Source organism: Theropithecus gelada, chromosome X, assembly GCF_003255815.1.
Source record: "Theropithecus gelada isolate Dixy chromosome X, Tgel_1.0, whole genome shotgun sequence".
In the NCBI taxonomy this organism is placed as follows: domain Eukaryota; kingdom Metazoa; phylum Chordata; class Mammalia; order Primates; family Cercopithecidae; genus Theropithecus; species Theropithecus gelada.
In genome coordinates, this window is record NC_037689.1 from 116,045,087 (window position 1) to 116,058,233 (window position 13,147).

The following is a 13,147-nucleotide window of genomic DNA, read 5'->3' on the forward strand; positions in this document are numbered from 1 at the left end:
CTGCTCCTCTGTCGTCGCATGACCTTCTTATAAGGACACCAGTCATTGGATTTAAGGCCCATCTAATCTCGTATGACCTCATCTTAACTAATTGCATCTACAAATATCCCATTTCTAAATAAAGTCACATTCTGAGGTTCCGGGTGGATATGAATTTTGAGTGGGGGTGGGGATGCTTTTCAACCCAGTATGCATGATGAATAGTTACAGATTAGGAAGTGAATTGAGTTGATTTTTATCAGATGCTGTTTCATATATATGAAGTTGTGAGTGTGTCCCAGTCAGGTTCTGTTGCCTTTTGCGTTGGGTAACTTTTACTTCTGTCATCAACTAAGAGATGAAAAAGGAGGATTTCTTTTCTTGTCTAAGGGCAAGAATCCAGGATCCCTGGAGAAAAATGGAAGACACAAAACACAATTTGCAAGAGATAAAATGAAGTAGCTAGTAAATATGGGAAAAATATTCAATCTTAGTAATAACAATGCCAGTAAGGCAAATTAAACAATATGCTTTTGCTCATCCATCAAATCTATTAAAATGTTTAGAGTGAAGCTACCTAATGCTGGCTAGGTTTTGGTCAGGTGTTATCACCTATCATGAGGAGGAGTACAGTTTGGTAATAGATATCCATAGATGTTCATAAGTAGGGCATTCCAATTTTGAGAGTATATTTATGCATTGATTCACTGAATAACTATTGAGTAAACATTTATTGACTACCAGCTAGGTGCTTTAAACTTAGGGAGTTTAAAGTCTAGAAGGAGTGACAGATAGTATACAAGAAAACAAGTTGTATTAGTCCGTTTTTCACACTGCTATAAAGATACTACCCAGGCTGGGCGCGGTGGCTCACGCCTGTAATCCCAGCACTTTGGGAGGCCGAGACGGGCGGATCACGAGGTCAGGAGATCGAGACCATCCTGGCTAACACGGTGAAACCCCGTGTCTACTAAAAAATACAAAAAACAAACAAACAAACAAACAAAAAAACCTAGCCGGGTGAGGTGGCGGGCGCCTGTAGTCCCAGCTACTCAGGAGGCTGAGGCAGGAGAATGGCGTGAACCCGGGAGGCGGAGCTTGCAGTGAGCCGAGATCCGGCCACTGCACTCTAGCCTGGGCGACAGAGCGAGACTCCGTCTCAAAAAAAGATACTACCCAAGACTGGGTAATTTATAAAGGAAAGAGGTTTAATTGACTCACAGTTCTGTATGGCTGGGGAGGCCTCAGGAAACTTACAATCATGGTAGCAGGAGAAGCAGGCACGTCTTTTGTGGTGGCAGGTGAGATAAATATTGAATGAAGGAGGAACTTCCAAACACTTATAAAACCATCAGATCTCATGAGAACTTACTATCACAAGAACAGCATGGGGGAAACCACCCCATGGTACAGTCACCTCCCACCAGGTCTCTCCCTCAACACCTGGGAATTACAATTGATGATGAGATTTGGGTGGAGACACAAAGCCTAACCATATCACAAGGGCAGCTGTAAAAAGGGTAGCCAGGGAACACCTCTCTTAAGCTCAGGAACTGAAGAGGGAGAAAGAGTGCCAGCATGTGGTGATTGGGACTGTACATTTGCAGACTGAGGGCATCACATACGTTGTAAATACCTTGAGGTGAGACCAAGCTGGGTTTGCATGAACAGAAGGGAATCTAGTATAGCTCTAGTGTAGTATGTGATAGGAACAATGGAGATAGGAGATAAAATAGGAAGCATCAGGTCACGTAAGGAATTGTATTGACTGTGGTAATGCCTTAAAAAATTGAATTTTATCCTAAATGCAGTGAGAAGTCAGTAAAGGATAGTAAACAGAGGTGTGGCATCCACTTTATATTTTAAAAACATCTAAGAGTACAATGGATTATATTTTTCCTAAAGAAGTAATTGAAATCTAGGCAGAAATGGATCCATAAAGATGTTCTTTGCAGTGTTACTTATATTGGAGGAAAATTGGAATCAATCAGAATCCAACACTGTCAGTGTGGTTAAGATAATGACGCCGCCGGGCGCGGTGGCTCAAGCCTGTAATCCCAGCACTTTGGGAGGCCGAGACGGGCGGATCACAAGGTCAGGAGATCGAGACCATCCTGGCTAACACGGTGAAACCCCGTCTCTACTAAAAAATACAAAAAACTAGCCGGGCGAGGTGGCGGGCGCCTGTGGTCCCAGCTACTCCGGAGGCTGAGGCAGGAGAATGGCGTAAACCCGGGAGGCGGAGCTTGCAGTGAGCTGAGATCCGGCCACTGCACTCCAGCCTGGGCGACAGAGCCAGACTCAGTCTCAAAAAAAAAAAAAAAAAAAAAAAGATAATGACGCCACACTGATACCATGAAACTTTGTTGCAGCCATTAAAAGCAGTGTTTACAAAGAGCTCATGGAATGAGACATCAGATAAATGTCAAAAAATTAGGATAAAGATCTATACATAGAGTAGGATTTTCATATTACTATATAAAATATGCATAGAAAGAAGACTAAAAGAAAACATGCCAAAGTCTCAACAGCAGTTATCTCTGGGAAATGGAATGAGCAACTGTCCCTGTCTACCTTTACTCTCTACTTCCAGGTGCTCTGTTATAGGCATGTATCACTGTAATAATCAGAAAAGCAAATCCAACAAAAAATACAGCATCCTCAGGTCCAACTCTCCCTGGGACTTCCTTCTTCATCATTACTGCTCCGCAGTAACGACCGGCAGTGTTAGAGCCCCTTAAGTATATGAATAACCTTTACTACAGTGACAATTTCAATAACATATGCTGCTAAACTTCTCTGAGGCTTAGTATTTTTTCACGGTCAGGAGTATTGAGTTTATCATTGGTAACACATCGTAAGATCTGTAGTTTCAAAAGGCCTCCATTATTTCTTAGGTGAAAATTTGCACCTGCACCAAGTTAACTTTTTAAAAGTGACTTGCCATGAATTAATTGGAAGCATAAATTTACCGTTATTTCCCTGATACCAATAAAAATTTGCAGTGAAAGCTAAATTGCTGCCACAGGAGGGAAAATGAAATGGATTTCTTTGCAGAGTTTAAATTTGTCAAAATTATGATGTGTTATATTTGGCAAATCACTCGACATTGAGAACGAAATAGCACTCCACGTCTGGTATGAAGGGTTCCACTAAAATCAGCATCAGACTACTCGATCTTGTCCTTTTGGGTTCTTAAAGTTGTCGTGTGATTTTTTGGTCATTTACTAAGAGTTATATATTTTAAATCGCTCTTTGAGAATACAACTCATGTATATTTTTATACATGCAGGAATGTGTTAATGATTATTAAACTGAATGATCTTTGCCTGTTTTTTTTCCCTACTATAGATTGTATTACTTCTTCATATGTTCCCTTGAAGCCTTTTGAAAAGAATTGTCAAAATATTACTGTGGAGGTTGAAGAGTTTGTTCCAGAAATGACAAAATATTGTTATCCATTTACTATTTACAAAAACCATCTGTATGTATATCCCTTGCAATTAAAATATGATAGCCAGAAAACATTTGCCAAGGTAACCGTGTAAACTATACATTTTTGGAGTATAAAATGTTATTTATAATCTGCTAATTGTGTGACTCATTTTGACTGATTAATCATTTTAGGCAAGGAACATTGCAGTCTGTGTGGAATTCCGGGATTCAGATGAAAGTGACGCTAGTGCTCTAAAGGTTTGTTTATGATATTGATAGGCGTATGTTTTCAGTAGAGATGGAGATTTTGGTAATCAGTAGTCTTATGCTCCAAGTTTAATTGTATCAACATCAAAAAGAAAATGTTCTAAAGTGACAAATGTAATACTTTCTTTTTTACTCTTACATATTAACTATAAGGCTTAGTTTAAATATTAATGCAGTAGGAGCATATATAGCTTTAAAAATACCAGGTTTTGGCTTTTGCTCCTTTTTGATTTTGCAATTGCTTCAATGCCCAATTGCAAGGTCGTTTTCTTATGACCTGATAGTTTATAATGGTACCATCAAGGGACTATAAACTCCTTTCTCCTTGAAACCTGAATAGGCTTTGAGCTGACAGAAGCGCAGCATGACTGCTTTGATCTGAGATAGGACTTCTACTCCATGACTGGCCAAATAGTGCCTCCAGTCTTGGATTGTGGTCTATGAAAAGCAGAATCTCAGTCTATCTGATACAGCAATCCTTAAATACCTGCCACACCACAGTGCCTTTATATTTTTACTCTTTATAACTGTAACCCATCAATCAGGGACCTGAAAGAGAAGTCAGAACATCTAGCCAGCAAGACGTGTTTATCTGGCTCCCCATTTCTCTTGCATGAGCCTAAATCAGACAGATGGATGCCGGGTCTTACACTCAAACCACCTAGGGAAACAGGCTGGAATGCTCCTGACTAAGTAATTGAATAATAGCCCCCACCTTTGAAAAGAGATTTTTTTTTTTTTTAACAGAGAAACTTAAATTAAGGATTCACTGGCTCAAATTCTATATGTTTTGTCTGGTTCTCTGTTCAGTGGAGATGGGAACAACTACTGTATTTCCTACTTGCAGTATCCTTTTGTAGACCCAATGACTCTTAGGTTACTTCTCAGCAGTTCTCGCAAATTGCCTTCATAACCGTATTTAAGAAGAGTTGGATATTCACTCATATGGAGTTTCAATTTCATTTCTTGGCTGGCCTGGATTGCTCGCTCTAAAGTAACAGAGTGAGGCAATTAGTGCGTTGGCATGCTGACTCCATATTCATCCTTGAGCCTATTAGGCCTATAGAAGTGAAAAACTCCCACTAGAAATGAAATTGGATCTTTCCATGGAACCATAGAAAGCCTTACATTTATTTTATTGGTATAACAGAAAGCCAGTGATATTTTAAAATGTGGCTCATAAAGTGCCACATTTGAAAATGTGAGAGAACAGCAAGCTTGTCTGTAGCTTAATACACATTCAATTTTTTAATTCCTTTAGGCCAGGAATGTGTCTGCTAGAACTTTTTAAACATGCTTCACCTTGCCCACTGCACAAAGAGCATTTAACAAATGTTGCCAACTGGTTGATGGGGAGCCTCTCATATTAAGAAATGCAAATAGCATAAGAGAAGTAAGCTTTACAGGCCTGGTTTGAGGCAAGCGTTTCCCTTCCAAATGACTAGGCCTGTTCAGCTCCTTACGATCAAGTAGTTTGAGATTGTGTTTCTTTGATGGCTGGAAATTCAGAAGCATCCGTACAGCCAAGTTACATGGTGTCCGATTTGGTGTCTGGAGTGACGGTGTAAATGATTGGGAATTTACAGGCTCATGGTGACTGCCAGGTGGGCTTGGCCATGGCCGTGTACTGACAGATGCCTCTAACTATATGTGGTTCCATGGCATCACATTTACAGACCTGCATTTGGAGTGGTGACTCTGTTTCCTTCTTTTGCAGTGTATTTATGGAAAACCTGCAGGGTCTGTTTTTACCACAAATGCTTATGCTGTTGTCTCGCATCACAATCAAAATCCAGAGTTCTATGATGAGGTAAAAATATATTATCCTGACATTTTTAAAATGCAGTGGTGGGAATTCTTTTTCTCTTTGAATCATTTTCATCATTTTACCTGCACTTTCAATCCCTGAGTGTTTTGTTCCATGAAAACAGAAAATATTACAACAAAACAGAGTGCTACTGGCCTGCTTGGTGCCTTTTGATGGTAGTAGAAGATTTACCCCCCAATTTAAGGGGCTCTTCGACTTGAGGTAACAATGCAGGAGACAAACACGAGAGTGGAGCTAGGGTTCTAGCCCTCCTAGCTTTGACAGTGCGGGCTCTATAACATCAAGTCACTTCCCCCTCCAGAGTCTCCATTTCCTCAGCTTTAAAATGAGAAATTCAGAAGAGGTTTTCAGAATGCCTTTCTAGCTCTTTCCCCTTACGGTTTTACATAGTAGGGTGCAGTCTTTCTGTAACTGAAATACTAGGAGAGACAGTGATACAGCTGGGCCACCAGAATCCCACTGGCTGGCCTGCATGCTTCGGTGCAAAGCAGAAAAAGGGGTATGGTTGGGTCTCTGAGTATCTGTGCTTCCTCCTGACTCAGCCTCTCAAATTGTGTCTCTGCCTTTGAAACCCTGTCTCTGCCCCTCTTTCCTTCTTCCTACTTCTCCACGTCTACGTCTCTGTGTGCTTCCCAGCATGTCTCTTAGTATCTCTGTCACAGCCACTTCTGGTCTGTATGTATCTGGCATATCCAAATCTGTAGTCTCCTTTTGATTCCTATATGTCTCTATGGAACCTGGATGGGCATCCCAGCCCAGATGCTCTACTGTCCCTGCTCCTCAGTCCACGTGGCTCCATTCTTGGCTTGGTCTGAAACCATCCCCCCCGCTGTGGTGATTTTGCCATGTCCACCTGCTGTTGTATGGAAGCCTTATATCACAGCCTTAGACCTTGCTCACTTTCTTTCAATCCAGTGTCCCTAGTTTCATGGGGGACGGGGAGGGGATAGTATTGCCTTGTATTTTTGCCACCAAGGGAGGGAGTATGCCCATATTTATGTGCAGCAGAGCATTACATGCCCAGATGGTCTGGATGCTGTGAATAGGCATGTTCTGTAGTGAAGTATACCTAAAACAGACATTAGTTATAACATCAAAACCATGCCTTGTATGAATGATAATTGGACCAGATGTCCATCACCAAGTTGTTAAATATGTGTACCAACATCAGTCACTACAAAAAACTTGACCATGTAGTAAGTAACCCACATTATTTTTAGGATGCCTAAAATGAACATGCTTTTCAATCATTCACTGTATATTGACTGAGAGAGACAGAGAGTATTTGCATGTGTACCTTGGTGGGTACGTGCATGTGCATCAAATCATTTAAATCTGTAATTTCTCTCTTACATACTTTCAGGAGGCATTACAAACATTCAGTTGGGATCTGATTAGAAAATTACTTGCGATGCTTTATTACAACCATTAATTTTTTACTAAATGTATATGTCATGGCTGATAATTTTCATCTTTAAGAGCAAAGTTGTGTTTTTCTTCTAGAGAAATTTCTATAAACTATAATTTGTGGATATCATAAGACCATAGTTACTTTTTGCATATTTATTTGTAATGGCTTAATTTTTTCATGCAAAAGAGAACAACAACTTGGAAAAAAAGTAGCCTTTCAAATTCAGTGTACATTTTAAATGGGTTGCATTCATTGATGCAGATTGAGTTGCATAGTATCCCTGGGCTGTGAGGATGTGGTTTTGACTTAGTGTTTTAGAAAATTATGCTGCAAAATTGAATCCAGGAGAATCCATTGTACTCTCCAGCAAAAGTAATAAATCAACTCTCACAACTCAGAATATTGCTGTCAAACTGAAACTGACCAGAAAAGCATTTGGAATATATTTAAATGATACTATTTGGCCACTTGGCCAGTCCTTTAGGAAGTATTTTTGGAGCAGTATGATGAAACTGAACTAAATGTCTGATAGTTTCAGCTTGAGAAAACAAAGTGCCATGTGTAATTTTGCTCTCATTTCAGATTAAAATTGAGCTTCCCATTCACCTACATCAAAAACATCATTTGCTTTTCACTTTTTATCATGTAAGTTGTGAAATTAACACAAAGGGGACAACCAAAAAGCAGGACACAGTTGAAACTCCAGGTATGTGTACTCTTTAAATGCCTCTCTCCTACAGTTATTTGAAATGGAATTGTCCAGGATATAATCTCTTTTCATCATGCTATAGACCACTTCTTCCCTTGACCAAAAACCACTGTATTCATTCATTTTCATGCTGCTGATAAAGACGTACCCGAGACTGGGAAGAAAAAGAGGTTTAATTGAACCTTACACTTCCACATGGCTGAGGAGGCCTCAGAATCATGGCAAGAGGTGAAAGGCACTTCTTGGCAGCAGCAAGAGAAAAATGAGGAAGAAGCTAAAGCAGAAACCCTTGATAAACCCATCAGATCTCATGAGACTTATTCATTATCACGAGAATAGCACGGGAAAGACTGGCCCCCATGATTCAATTACCTCCCGCTGGGTCCCTCCCACAACACTTGAGAACTCTGGGAGATACAATTCACATTGAGATTTGGGTTGGGACACAGCCAAACCATATCAAGCACATTTCTAATTTTAAAAGCTCATTGGTAAAATGCATATTATATGTTCATTTTAGTATCATTTCTACCAAATATCATTGTCCATATGCTTGCCAATGTGCTTAGACTACTATAAGCAACATAAAGTAATATTGCTATTCTCAAAAAGAAACACATATTGCGATATAGTATTTTTGTTATTTCTTTTATGTAGAATTGCCCAGCAACCAGAATTTTCCAGTTCTGCTCACTGAGGAAGAGGGAAGTGAGCCCAGACCCAGGGACATCTGTGAGCCAGAGGGAGGTGGGGGGTTGACTAGTTCTAATGAGAAGATAACTGATTTAACAAACTTGAATAAGCTTCAGTAGTGAAGCTCTCGTCATGGGCCCATTCAGCAAGGCTTTAGGTAAACCAATGGGTAGCATCCTTAGCAGAAATAGAAGGCCTTGTGAACATAGCTTGTATCACAAGCACTTTATGAACATCAGCATGTCCTAAGATTCAGATCCCAGCTGGTCTGTATTATTCATTGATTCATTCAGCAAATATTTCTGCATACAGGTTGAGCATCCCAGATCCCCAAGTCCAAAATTCTCCAAAATTGGAAACTTTTTGAGCACCGGCAAGATCTTCAAAGGAAATGCTCATTGGAACATTTCATATTCTGAATTTTTGGATTTGAGATACTCAACTGGTATAATGCAAATATTCCAAAATCTGAAAAAATCAGAAATTTGAAATACTTCTGTTCCTAAAAGTTTCAGATAAGGCATACTCAAACTGTATTATATACAAGATACTGTAGTAGGCACTTTGGAGAATATAGTGGAGAATCAAACACAGATCTCATCTTCAGTGAGGATATGATCTAGTAAGGGAAATGAGTCCTGCGTAAACAATTATAATACAAGATAGAAAGTGGTGTTTAAGAAAGTAGTGCAACGTGAACTCAGAAGAGCGAGTTATTCAGCTGGTGGAGGGACGAGTGGCTGAGAATCAGAGAAGACTTGTAGGAGATGGTGTTTGAGTGAGGCCTTAAAGGGTTGGGTGGGGTTCAATAATGCAAGTTATTGAAGAGCGAATTATTCAGCTGGTGGAGGGACGAGTGGCTGAGAATCAGAGAAGGCTTCTAGGAGATGGTGTTTGAGTGAGGCCTTAAAGGGTTGGGTGGGGTTCAATAATGCAACGATGGCAGGAATGTAGGGGATTATGAGGTGAAGGAGCAGCTTGTACAGAGGCAGAGTATCAAGGAGCATGGACAGGAAACCACAAGTAGTTCACTAAGCCTGGAGCACAGGGTGCTAGGAGGGGGGGATCATAGGATGTCAGGTTGAACAGGAGGCATCAGATTTTCGAAAGCCTTGAATACCAGGCTATAGATTTGATTTTATTCCATCACCACAATGGAATTATTGGAGAGCTTTAAACATTAGAGCTGTTTTTCAGGAAAACCAATCAGGCAGCAGTATAATGGGCAAGGCAAGTAGGAGCAGGAAGAGGAAGAAAGAAAAACCAGTTAGAGGGTTATTTCAAAGGTCCAGGTAAGGAAGAGGCCGCACTATGGCAGTAGTGGGGTGGGTGCGGGGTGGGCAGAGAGAAAGGGAAGTGCAGAAGAAGAACATATTGGACCTGGTAAGTGATTGGCTATTAGAGAGATGATTTAGTTAGCAATGAAGTTTCAAAACTGGGTGGTTGGAAAGAAGGCATTGCCAGTAGCAAAACTATGGGTAGGGATGGCAGGTTTGGGACAACATCAGTTGAGTTTTAGATGCTAGTGAGACATTGGAGTGATACCTAGCAGGCAGTAGAACTGAAAATGAGGGAGTTCCCTTTGCAGGTAGTGTGGATCTGTTCTTCATCCCCATAGAAATTGCAGTTAGTTCAGGGTAGGGGCTTTGAGGATTGAGAAGAAAACTAGCAGAATGATAAGAACCCATGACCATGTGTACATCCTGAAAGCTAAATTACCGATTCGTTATCCAAATCCTAGACAGAGGTGGACAAGATGCTCAGTGGAGCATGAAATGGTTATTCTGTGAGCCACTCATCACTTTGAACTGTCCATTCTTTAAGTGACTTCCCACCTTTGAGCCAGATGGTGTGCTTGACATTGTGCCTTTACAGCTTCCGAGTGCTCTCTATGAGTTTTGAATAGGGGACATGCTTGGTTGTGCTCTGATTCATTTACAGTACAAAAATGTTGCCTAAGCAGTCCCACAGAGACAGAAAGTAGACTATCAGTTGCCAGGGTCTGGGAGAAGAGGGAAATGGGGAGTGACTTCTAAGGGCTATGGGATTTATTTTGGGGGTGATGAAAATTTCTGGAATTAAGTGGTGGTCATGGAGATACAACTTCGCAAATATACTAAAAACCACTATATGTACACTTTAAATAAATGAATTGTATGGTATATCTGAATGTGAGGTCTCAATAAAAATTTCTATTTTAAAATGTTGCATAAGAACAAGAAATAGATTTTCCTTTCATTTTCCTATTTTCAGGGCTGGAAATCTTTTCTCATTCATCAAATTTTTAGTTTAACTACTTTGACAGAGTCATTTCTAATGGTTCTTCTGCTCATGTTACTTTCCTCTGCCTTTTATAAAAGAAAAGGTCTGGGTAAACCATTTGTGTAGTTGAACTAGTAAAGATGCCCATCAGGCACATTTCGGAGTCTGAGAAAGCCATTTAGTCTACTTAAAGAAGCAATGTTTTAGTCTCCTTTTAAGAATTAAAGCATTTGCCAAATTAAACACATAAATGAAAACATTCTAACCAGATTTGTGTTGACTTCTGTGTTCACAGAATCACACACACACACACACACACACAGTCACACAAAGAATTTTAAAGAATCAGAAAGCAGTGGCTTTAAAAAATGTTCTCCAGCCAATACCCTCTGTCATATGCCAAAACTCAGTCCAGAGCAAGCTTTTTTACAGCTGAGTTATAAACACTTGAATCCCAGAGTAATCTCTATAATGGAAATACTGACACCACTCAACTTGAGCAACACAGATGGCTCTGGCTTTTTTAGCTAGAACATGATGAGTTTTCTAATTGAAAGCCAAAAGGCTCTTTTGGGGAGAACTGTTAAGAAATGTAGAGATTGGGGAAAATCTCTTGATAGATTCAAGTCTCTTGATAGATTCAAGTCATAAACACTATTCCCTGGCTGCATTCTCCTACCTCCACCTACACCTCTTCCTTCTGTAATCAGGAAAACTTTGCCTAACTAAATGATTTATGCCTACTGCCTTGTATAAATATGGAGTGTAACCGTGACTTTGTGACCTTCATTTTCCAGTTCCTTACCCTAGGGTTGTCATAAGAAATTCTGGAACATGTGATTGTTATCTGAAATAGTCTCAGCCATGAGACTCTGTACTCTTAGTGTAAGAATGGATGAGAACTATCTGAGCCTTTTAAAAATAAATCTACCAAAAATATTTCCCAAAGCATAAAGACAATGATATTGATGCACTTATAGAGTTTTAAAGTGTTTTCATGTAATCTCACTTTGGTTTCTCAATAATTCTTGTAGATGAAAAGATCAAAAAGATTCTTGTGTTGTTATTCCCGTTTTTATGGTCAAGGAAATAGAGTACATAACTTGTTAGTGGTCAGGCTGGGATTGAGAGTTCATCCAAACCCATGGTTCCTTCCCTAGTACTCAGTTGCCCAGCACCTGAACTCCCACACATAGATCCCTGGAGACATCACCACCCTGCCCTGCCCCCTACTGATTGCATTTGTTATTTCCTTTCTCACGGTTGGTTATTATCTTGGCAGTTGGGTTTGCCTGGGTACCTTTGCTGAAAGATGGTAGAATCATCACATTTGAGCAGCAGCTGCCAGTTTCCGCCAATCTTCCCCCAGGCTACTTGAATCTGAATGATGCGGAATCAAGAAGGGTAGGAAAATACTGCATTTGTTGAAGTAATCATGATTAAATGTGCAAAAAATAGAATTCTGTTGGTCTCGATTGTTTAATACAATGTTACTCAAAGTGAGGTCTGAGGGCCGGTGCGGGTCCACAACAAAAATAAACATGAAATGTGCATGTTTAGAATTTGTAGCAGTTTGACAACGTAATTTTATGTCTGTTGATTTTAATAACAATTTTTTAGTGGGGCTCAGATTTTGTGCATAATATTAAAAAATATTTAAGTAATTCATTTTACTGTAATTTATGAAAATATCAGTCTGCAAAGGATTGGAAATTTAAAATGATTTATGATATATTTATTCTAAAGGTAGGGTATTTTCTCCAATAATCTCTTGGTATGAAATTAATACATTCATTTCTGAAAAAATGTTTAAATGCATAAAGATATTATATGTTGTTCATCTATCCATTGTTATGTTACAGAAACTCAATTTTCTGTTCACAGCAATGTAACGTGGATATTAAATGGGTAGATGGTGCAAAGCCTTTGCTGAAGATTAAAAGCCACTTAGAATCTACCATTTACACTCAAGTAAGTTGCGTCGTTTGAATTTTGTCAATTTTTATACTTGAGTTTGTTTGATTAAAATAGACCACATTTGATTCCTACAGCCTTAGAGAAGATGTGACCTGCAAGATTTTCTCATTAATAATAACATCTGGCCAGGTGCAGTGGCTCATGCCTATAATCCCAGTACTTTGGGAGGCTAAGGCAGGAGGATTGCTTGAGCTCAGAAGTTCAAAGCTGCAGTGAACTGTGATTCCGCCACTGCACTCCTGCCTGGAAGACAGAGTAGGACCCTGTCTCTTTGAAAAAAAAAAAGTCATTCTGTCTCAAATATTACAGTTCTCTCAAATTACACTATCTTTTTATTTTCATTAACTGATTTGAGCCTCATTGAACTCTGAAAGGAATGTGAAAGCCATCATCTCCATTTTATAGGTGAGGAAACTGAGGCTCAGGCAGGTTAGGTGACTTACCCAAGGTCACAGAGTAGTAGTCAGGGGAATCAGGTCAAAACACACATTTCGTTATTCTAGTTCCTGATGTAGTCCATGCTGTCTACAAAATCAGTATATATGGATTCCACATAGGACAGTTGGACTCCCTTGCCAGTGAAGTG

The 13,147-nt window shown here is 39.7% G+C and overlaps 1 protein-coding gene across 2 annotated transcripts in view; it reads left to right on the top strand.

Moving 5' to 3' along the window:
* Nucleotides 1–13,147, top strand: part of DOCK11 (dedicator of cytokinesis 11) — a 188,719-nt gene that overhangs the window by 89,731 nt on the left and 85,841 nt on the right. For both annotated transcript variants that reach the window (XM_025373267.1, XM_025373266.1), the window contains exons 17-22: nucleotides 3,331–3,515; nucleotides 3,607–3,672; nucleotides 5,399–5,491; nucleotides 7,503–7,626; nucleotides 11,867–11,988; nucleotides 12,469–12,555. In XM_025373267.1, the coding sequence (XP_025229052.1) occupies nucleotides 3,331–3,515; nucleotides 3,607–3,672; nucleotides 5,399–5,491; nucleotides 7,503–7,626; nucleotides 11,867–11,988; nucleotides 12,469–12,555 (677 nt within the window). The remainder of the gene's footprint in view (nucleotides 1–3,330; nucleotides 3,516–3,606; nucleotides 3,673–5,398; nucleotides 5,492–7,502; nucleotides 7,627–11,866; nucleotides 11,989–12,468; nucleotides 12,556–13,147) is intronic.